The following is a 10,165-nucleotide window of genomic DNA, read 5'->3' on the forward strand; positions in this document are numbered from 1 at the left end:
TCAGCAACCCTTGGAGACAGTAACTTTTCCAAGAAGAGCTGCCCATTTTGATGGAGAAAGTCGATGAGTCCCAGAAAGGCTAAATAGTAACCTGTAATGACTGAGCTGGGGAGTGAATAAGTTTATATCCCACTTGATCACTCCACAACCCACCTTAGATTTTTGACTCCCTCACTCTGGGTGCTGAATAAACATGCGATTTTACTGTCTGATTTCCTGGATTCACTAAAATATATCTTAGCCTCTGGAAAAAACGGATCTTAAAAAATCCCCTCTCCGCCACAATAATAGACAAGAGCAGAAGGCCAAGATGGAGTGAACTAAGTCAGAGACTTGTACATAATTCTGACCACATTTTAGCTTTCTTTCTCTTGACATATGATGTCTGAATACATATGTATCTAAATTTTTATATTTTGTGTTTTAAAATTTTCTACAATAGACATACATTATTCGTGTGATTAACTCAATCATTAAAGTAAGTCACAGTCTTCTATATTCTTATCAATGCCTTGAAAAGTCTAACCCTGTGGATCATTAAGAGGAGACTGTTTATTCTCCTAGATGTGTCCCCAGTGGGCATGAGTTATGTCCGCCAGCTCCAACTTCAGATGGCAATTTTGCCATGAAGAAGAAGGGAGGTGATTGTAAACTCCTGTTTCCCACTACGGCCCATCATCATGAAACCCAGGACCAACCACGCCTCTGGGTCCGGCAAAAGTACCCCTGGTCATGTCTGCAACCTCTGGCAAGCTCTCATCCTGTATCTCATTGATGTTCTCTCTCAGCTTGTAGCTTTTTAATTACCAACCAACACCAGGCAGAGTCCTAGCTATGCAGCTTTGATAGCACCAGAGGAACAGTCAGGCTGGCCCAAGAGGTGGTTCTTAATTGCTTCTGGGTAACGAGGAAGACAGCCACACTGACTGCTCAGTTGGGTGCAAGTCACTGATCTCAGGATGCCAAAATTGCTGCTTCGTATTTCCCCAAGATTCAGTGGGATTTACACTTATTAATTCCTGCAAATCAAAACGAACTCACTCCCTGAGGTTGTGGACCCAGGTTGTTCACACAGATCATGAAAGAAGAGTAATGGCCTGGAGTTTACAAGGAAGGCGATCGTGGGTCCAAATGGAGAGAAATAGAATTGGTTGGGTATCTCCTGTGTACCAGACCTTGAGTTGGAGCTCTGAGAAGAGCTGATAGCCAGCCTCACCCAGTGATGAACTGAATTTTATCAGAAAGATTTCAAAGAGAAATATACCTCTCCTGAGCAAAACAGTCCTTCAGCGGGAATTGTCCCTGAAAAGCAATGCAGAACGGTGTTCTTAACAACTGTGGGACAGTTCTGCAAGGCACAGAACCACAAGGGGTTATTTGGAGTTATAGTGACTTCCACTCCTCCCTCTGGGAAAGCTGTAATCCCCATCCTGGGCAACGGTGACAGGAGAGCAGTGTTTTTATACTGACATAGATTCTCATGCAAAATACCTCATACTGGCCTGGTTTGGAGGAGAGAGGTGGTCAATATTTTAAATAATACTCTTTACCCTTTCATTCTCATAATGAAACATTGAAGTCAAGTGAAAAATGTAGTACAGGAAGTACTGCTACTTTGCTTCGCAAACTGCAGGGCATTAACATTTTCTTGAAGCTGGCTCTGTTGTTCTCAGTATAAAAAGATACTTTCAGGGACCGGATCTATAGCACAGCTGGTAGGGCGTTTGCCTTGCACATGGCTGACCCGGGTTCGATCCCCGGCATCCCATGTGGTCCCCCAAGCACTGCCAGGAGTAATTCCTGAATGCAAAGCCAGGAGTGACCCCTGAGCATTGCTGGGTGTGACCCAAAAGGCAAAAAAAGACACTTTTAGGCAAGAATTAATAAATCCTATGTTTTAGGAATATTCAAGAAGAAGCTCAATTCTCTCTCACAGAGCCATGTGTGGGAATTCATAAACCCCTGACTCTAACTTTTTAACTCCATTTTCTTATTTTGCTTTGTCTACCATCAAAAGGCATTTTCAAAATACAAAAAACATAAAAGTCAAGTTCCCTGACAAGAGAAAGGAAATACTGGTTTATTTTCAGATAACTTGATGGAGATTCTGCTCGTATTGAAAAATTGACAGTCCCAGTAAAATTGTGTTACATGTTGAGGGTGTGTGTGACACAGCCAACTCTACTCCAAGAGAATAAAGCATTAGTTTAATCTTGGCAATAAAACTGCTTGTAAAGTTTATAGATAACTACTAAAATATCCAACATTTAAAAATCACGATAAAATAAACCCCCAGATAAAATATAGAGCTATCATTCTTTATCCAAATTCCTTAGGGAGTGGGTCTCAGAGTACTTTGGAATTAGGCAGTGATTCTGGGCTATTCCCCATCTGGTGAACAGAGTATAATACTCTCAATAAGTTTTGTGTCATGGCTGGTGAGCACAGATTGATATTTCTACCCTAAAACATGAAATATGTTGCTAAGAGGGATAAACAAAGAACCAACATTACCTTACCTCACTGCAGGTCCTGCAGTTAAATCCTCCATGTTTTGGAGCCTATAAAGGGAATTATGGATAAGGTGTTGATTGTGAGCTGTTTTTAGACAGGAGCCTTTTATAATACTGTGATATTGAGGGTTTAATAATGTGAGGCTATTAATAAACAGAATAAACAAAAATGTCAGCAGATAAATGAGAACAAGAAGAATTTTAGAGTCTTCATAAAGTTTCAAAATATTACATGAAGATGCAGAAAAATTATTTCTAAAAACCACAGTAAAATAACATTAGTGTCCTTGCTTTAGGAGAAAATAATAGAGGGTCCCAGTGTGGATTGTATGAGGGTTACTAATTGGGATATATGAGGACCCCCAGTGTGAAGTGTATGAGGGTCCCCAGAGTAGGAAATAACAGAGGACCTGTGCAGGATGCCAGTAAGCATCGTGCGTTCCTGAGCTGCCTGGTCAGCGTGTTTGTAATCATTACGTGTTTGTCACATTCTCTGTGACAGATCCCTACTGAATGGAGGTCAAAGGTGCAATCCAGGTGACTTTAGTGTGGGAAATATCCACATTGATGTGATGATATGCATATATATATGCATATATATACACACGCATGTTTATGCTTTATATCTATGTGATCTTTCAGTTTATGTCTATTCATTACTTCACTGTGGTCCAACTTACTGGAAGGGATTTTGTAGCTAGCTTTCTCCTGACCACTGCCTCTTGCACAGCACTCGCATCCTCAGCACCAGGGTTCTTATCAGTTCTGTCGAGAATGATGAAGAGATACTGGAAACCAAACCCCCGTGTCTATCCTTGATGTGTGGTGGGGCAATGTGGAAAGCTTAGCCTGCTCTTTCCCTACAGCCTGAGCTCAGAGACTTTCTGTAGTTTAATTGATTTGTAGGGAAGCTTCAAGTCTTGCTGCAGAGAAAGTTAATGTGAAACAGCTAATTTCAGAAGAAATTTAAAACAATGGCGTCCGGACTTCTTAGCATTTGTGCTGCTTTTCCATCACTTTCCACACATGATTTTTCCTTACTTACAGCTTTACTTACAGCTTAACTTAGAGCTCAGCCATTCTGAGGACACAGACTGGATTGGATGCATCCTCATGGCAACGCTGACTAGTTCATTGCTCCTCACTGGCTACTACTTAGTTCTTTTTACAGAAATGTTACATTACAGGCAAACACTTATGTACATCTTGTACTATGTGTGTATGAATATATATAAATATATATATATCCATATATGTGTGTGTTTGTGGAGGAGATCAACTCCTAACAAAAATTTCCGTGTCTTTTGGGCAAAACAGTTTAGCTTTAGAATATATCAGGCAGCAAAAATGCACCCAGGAATGAATACAATAGATGCAGGTAGCAAAGGATAGAATAAAACAGTTAAGTGTCATTTAGATGTAGAGGGAAACACAGGCAAAAATAAAATAGGAAATTGTTATGGCTTTGCTCTATACTTTAGGCGTGCTTGCTGATCGGCTGTATGAAATATTCTGGTCTCTGCTCTTTATGCACCCTTTGAATTTTGATCTGCTCACTGACTATTCTTAACATCTTGATGTCAGCTTCAATAATAACTAACGCGTTGGGAACCAGGGTTGCATTGATGTGTATTGAAGCAAAGGTCATCCTATGAGCTCAGTTAGGGCTTCCCAGGAGACCCTAAAACTTAGACAGTCCTTGTATGTGTTTGTTTCATTATGCGTTTCTGTGACCCATCATTCTCTGTGACCGATACATATTGGATCCCTACTGAAGGTCAAAGGTGCAATTCAGTTGACTTTGGTGCAGGAAATATCCACACTGATGTAATGATATACATGTGTATTTGTATGCTTTATATCTATATAATCTTTTAATTTGTCTATTTGTTTAATAATTTCATGTCATGCAATTATTAGAAATCTTAGCTCTGCATTTTGTAATCCTAGCTTCCAATTAAACTTAGCAGAGCATTAAAAGATTACAACACTGACTAGGCAATCTGATTTCTTTGGTCTGGGAAAGAGCACTCGATTTATTTATTTTTCTGGTTTAGGACTTCCTTGATGATTCCAATGTTCATCCAGGTTTAAAATCTACCATTTTCAGTTAACTTGGCTAATGGCACCCACAGAGTAAGTCTCCCTCCTATCCAAGACACAAGATACAGCAGAGGAAAAATCAAGGTGAGTGTGTGTGTGTGTGTGTGTGTGTGTGTGTATGTATGTATGTGTAGGGGGCCTGTTGTATATATTCAGAGTCAACAATACTCATGAACCTTATGATACATGATTACCTTATCTGAGCCTTAGCTTGAACCTTAGCTTATCTTAACCTTACTGCAGATAATTCTATATATTTCTTCTTACCTACAAGAGAATTCTGTGATAGTTCAGGACTTTTCAAACTTTAATCTGGCTAGCAAACCACTCAATTTCTTATGAAAATACAGACCATGCAGAGACCTGGGGCTTGTGAAGCTCATATGAGTTGGTCTGTGCCCTGGCCTACATACTGACCAACAGCCAAGCTGTTGTGTTTCTAAAGTTGAACTCATTAACTGCCCTTGAACAACTGAATGAGAAGCCAGTTGTCTAGCTGATAAATTTCTCAGGAAGGGGAAGGCACTCTCTTTGAGAAAGAGGAGACCATTGACTTAGGATAGATGGAAAATCACAACGCACGTTACTGGGATAGTTAGACTCCATATTACCTCCAAAGGTGGGGGTGGCGAATAGCTAAAGCTTTCCTTGGGATAAAGAAGATGGGTGGCATCACCCTCCCCAACTTCAAATTGTACTATAAAGCAGTAGTAATTAAAACAGCATGGTACTGGACTAGAAACAGACCTGCAGACCAATGGAATGAAGTTGAATATTCTGTCACAGACCCTCAAATATATGGTCACTTAATCTTTGACAAAGGAGCAAGAAATATGAATTGGAACAAGGAAAGCCTCTTCAACAAGTGGTGCTGAGAAAACTGGATAGCTACCTGCAAAAAAAATGAACTCTGGCCTGTCTAATGCCAGGCACAAAAGTAAAATCAAAGTGGATTAAAGACCCCAATATCAGACATGAATTCATAAGGTACATAGAGGAAAATGTAGGCGGAACTCTTCATGGCATTGAAGCTAAAAACATCTTTACGAATGAAACAGCACTGGCCATGCAAGTGGAAGCAAACATAAACAAATGGGACTACATCAGACTAAGAAGCTTCTGTCTGATGAAGAAATAAACAGTGACAAAAATACAGAAAGAGCCCAGAGAACAGGAAAGAATATTTACTCAATACTCATCTAATAAGGGATAAATATTCAGGATATACAAGATACTAGTAGAATTGTGGAGCGCTCTATGGAGCGATAGCACAGCGGTAGGGCGTTTGCCTTGCACGCAGCCAACATGGCCGACCCGAGTTCGATTCCTCTGCCCCTCTCGGAGAGCCCGGCAAGCTACCAAGAGTATCTCGCCCGAACGGCAGAGCCTGGCAAGCTCCCCGTGAGGTATTCGATATGCCAGACACAGTAACAACAAAGTCTCCAATGGAGACGTTACTGGGCCTGCTCGAGCAAATCGATGATCAACGGGAGGGCTTTTACTTTACTTTTAGTAGAATTGTAGAAGAAAAAAATCTCCAACCTTATCAAAAAATGGGGAGAAAAAATGAACAGAAATTTCCTAAAAAAAGAAATACAAATGGCCAAAAGGCATGTTGAAAAAGTGCTCCCCATCGCTAGCCATCAGGGAGATCAAAATAACAATGAGATATCATCTCACACGACAGAGACTGGCACATATTCAAAAAAACGAAAGCAACCAGTGGATTTGGAGAAAAAGGGATGCTCTTTTGCTGTTGGTGAGAATGCCCACTAGTCCAGCCTTTCTGGAAAACAATATGGACAGCCCTTCAAAAACTAATAATTGAGCTTCCACGTGCCCCCCCCCCCAATACCACTTCTGTGAATATATCCCGAAGATGCAAAATAGCACAGTAGAAATGACATCTGTACCTATATGTTCATTGCAGTACTGTTCACGATAGCCAAAATCTGGAAAAAAAAACCAAGTGCCCTAGACCAGACGACTGGTTAAAGAAACTTTGGTACCTCTACACAATGGAATACTATGCAGCTGTCAGGAGAGATGAAGTCATGAACTTTGCTTATAAATGGATAGACATGGAGAATATCATGCTAAGTGAAATGAGTCAGAAAGAGAGGGACAGACATAGAAGGACTGTACTCATTTGTGGAGTATAAAACAACATAACATGAGGCTGATTCCTAAGGATAATAGATACACGGGATAGGAAGATTGCTCCATAGCTGGAAGCCTGCCTCTTGAGCAAGGGGGATGAAGGCAGCTGGAATAGAGAAGGGATTACTAAGAATTTGAGGAACCTTGAGGAATGGGAGATGTGTGCTGAAAGCAGAAAAAGGATCAAACATGATAACCTCTCAGTGTCTGTATTGCAAATCACACACACCAAATTAGAGAGAGAGTAATGGGAAATATTGTCTGCCATGGAAGCAGGGGGAGAGTGGGAAAGTGGGGTATACAGGGGGTATTGGTGGTGGGGAATGTGCACTGGAGGAGGGATGGGTGTTGATCATTATGTGATTGTAACCCAAACATGAAAGCTAGTAACTACCTCACAATGATTCAATAAAAGCAACAACAACAACAACAACAAAAACACCAAAGGTAGGGGTGGGTAAATGGAATAAAAAAACCATCCAGGTTAAATGATAGCATTGAAATATACCCATGTCTAAATCCCTACTCTGGGGATGCAACTTTATTTGGAGAGAGGGTTTATACAGAGGTGATTAAGGAAAGGACTTCGAAGTAAGATTTTTTTTCTGGGGAGGATCCTCAAGTCTGACATTAGCTGTAAGAGAAAGGAGAGGGAGATGAGCAGGGGAGGAGGAAGAGTCGAGGGGCAGGCCTTGTGAAAGTGGAGGCAGGGACGGATGCTGCTTCTGTGAGTCCCAGGCCAGAGCTAGAATCTGGAGGAGGAGAGAAAGGCTTCAGAGAGAAGGGAGGAGGGGGAGGGGAACGGGCTGTCCTTTCCTCTGGAATGCTGAATTCAGACTTCTAGAACCCACAAGGTGACAGAACCCTGAACCACAAGAGATGATAGACTTTTTGGCTTGAGACTTCTGATTCTGGGGAGTTTGTAGTGTCTCTGCCCTGCTGTTAATTCCACACCCACAAACTTTTGGTCTATTTGCCTAGCAATAAACGGAGCTGCCGCATTCTATTCTGGGACTCCATATCTGCCAGTTCTCTGAGCCCAGCTTTCCTCAGTTTCCCCCAAAGAAGTGTGGTACTGAAAGAGAAGTAGGATTGCAGTACCAGCCCCAGTTCTGTCACCACATTCTGTGTCATTTCAGACGAGTCACCTGGACCAGTGGCTGATGCTCCTAGAAGCCAGTCATGTCCTCTCTCTCTGCCTCTGCCAGATGAAAGAGGAAAAGAGTTGCGGGCGCCTTGTGTAGGGGCTGCTCTGCAGTTCAGCTCTTCTGCAGGCTGGCACCACCAGCCTCCCTATCCCCGTTCTGTCAGGTGGCTGGATCTAGATGCTGTCCGCTGATGCTGGGGATACTGCCTCTGTCACTGACCACCAGCCCTGCTCCCCGTGCTCCCTGGGTATCATCGAGAATATCCCTCAGCCTCCCTCCAGACTAGATTTCCCACAGAAAACCAGTCCTCCCCACCAGCCCCCAGCCAGGACTAAAGCTCTTCTTGAACATCTAGAAGGTTCTTGAAGCTAAATGACAAGTGGGAGGGGGGGTGTTTGACCCTCTTCTCTGCCTACAAAACTCAAGTTCTTTCTTGCATAAACTACCTCTCATTCTGCACAAGGCAGGGGACCATGTGGCCTTCCAGCAGCGCCACAAGCAAAGGCATGGATTCAAAGGTGAATTTCAAAGTGAGCGCGCCCAGTTTTCTTAATCAAGTCTTCCCATTGATAAGTCTTCTTGCAGCATGGATTCCTGATTTGTTTCCCTCTTCCCCTTCTATTCTAATGTATCAGGAACATAGTGTGTGTTTGTGTGTGTGTGTGTGTGTGTGTGTATGTGTGTTTGTGTGTTCTGGAGCAGGTCTATATATCTGGAAGTCTGAGGTCCCTTCATCACCCAGCCCACGGGCTGTACCCCAGAGAGAAAGCTTCACCCATGTTCTCTGTTGTGGGAGTGTGTATGAGATTGCATGCTGTATCTCGGGGTCACCTCCACCTTCTCAGTGCTGGGGGGTCCTGTCCTCCGGTTCTTCCTCCAACCTCATACCCTAGCTGGGGGAGAATAAGTTTTGCACTCCCACAAAGTGCCCTTTTCTGGGAAAGGGGTTCTCGCAACCATTGCTGCACACTGCTCCACACCCCGCCCTTTGGGCTTGACCTTAAAACTGGAAATGCCCTTCCCAGGAAGATGCACTGGCAGGATTGCAAGACTAGGCCCCAGTGCCTTTCGGGGGGTCACGGTACTTACTGCCTGTTCATAGCTCTCGGCACCCGGCCAATCAGAGGGATCTTCAGCTCAGCCTGTTGAAACAAAAGCAAATGTGTTACCGGGTCTTACACCCTTGTTTTAATTCTGGTGAACACGCTATGTCGCTTCTTGTTAAAGTGGGATTCAGGTATCGGTAGAGAGGAAACAACGGGAGGAGAATCATTTTGGGTGGATAATTGGTTTATTTCTGGAGCGGGGGGGTAGGGGGCTTTCCCTGACAGGCTGTCCTCTTTCTGTCAGCATCCATCCCAGCCTCCAGAGTGCTAAGCAAATACTGCCTCAGCCTGCTTTTCCCCAGTGTGCAATTCTGAGTTCCCTGCCGGGCACCTAGGCACACTAGCCCAGGCTTGGCCTGGTCTGCTGGGGGGGATCTCTATGGCATTCTGGCAAGGGATGCTTTTTCCTTCCTGTTGGGACTGCCAGAAAAAAACACATTGGAAGACACACTTACAGACCACACCCCACAGGGTGCAGTGTTTTATTGAGGTTTGAACTCACCCACAGAGGGGCTATCATTAGCCCCATTAGCCAGATCAATTAGTAAGAGACACCCCGGCCATATTCCATCAGGTCTTTACATTGGTGATGGGATTTGGGCTATACACAGGCCCTCAGAGATATGAGGTAGAGAGGCTATTACTTGCAGTGGCTGGTGGTATTCAGCAAGAAACAGATGACACCCTTCCAGCTGGGAGACAGGAGGACAATTTCATACACAGACCACTAAAAGAATGTGGTGCAGGATAGAAGGACTCCCCTGGGACAGCGAGGTATCTGGGGGTAGTAACAAAGAGGGGACACTGATGCCATGTCTGGGTTTGAAGCAGGTGAGGGAGTCACTGGGAGGATAAGGAGTTGGTAGAATAAATCTGTGGCTTTCCTCTGAAGGTGACCTTTGGACGGAGCTCTGGGGTGTGGAGTGACCCCATCTCTTTTTATGCTCTTTCTGTCCCGAGTTTCCAGCTACCTTATCCCACGGACTAAATTCAATTGTAAGTTAAGGGTGAATACCCTGACATGGTTATTTTTTAAAAAAATTTTAAAATTTTTAATTGAATCACCATGAGATAGAACATTCCAAAGCATTCCTGAGTCAAGACTCAGATTAACATTTATATATGCAAATTTCCA

At 43.2% G+C, this 10,165-nt stretch overlaps 1 protein-coding gene across 1 annotated transcript in view; it reads right to left on the reverse strand.

The window, feature by feature from the left end:
- The window catches only part of LOC130045935 (cytokine-dependent hematopoietic cell linker-like), a 126,458-nt gene extending 116,899 nt beyond the window's left edge, over window positions 1–9,559 (reverse strand). The window contains exons 1-2 of the mRNA XM_056138817.1: window positions 9,533–9,559; window positions 9,014–9,066 (exon numbers count right to left, since the gene is read on the reverse strand). Of these exons, the coding sequence (XP_055994792.1) occupies window positions 9,014–9,066; window positions 9,533–9,559 (80 nt within the window). The remainder of the gene's footprint in view (window positions 1–9,013; window positions 9,067–9,532) is intronic.
- Window positions 9,560–10,165: the final 606 nt, after the last annotated feature.

This window comes from Sorex fumeus, unplaced genomic scaffold (assembly GCF_029834395.1).
Source record: "Sorex fumeus unplaced genomic scaffold, SorFum_2.1 ptg000130l, whole genome shotgun sequence".
Taxonomy (NCBI): Eukaryota; Metazoa; Chordata; class Mammalia; order Eulipotyphla; family Soricidae; genus Sorex; species Sorex fumeus.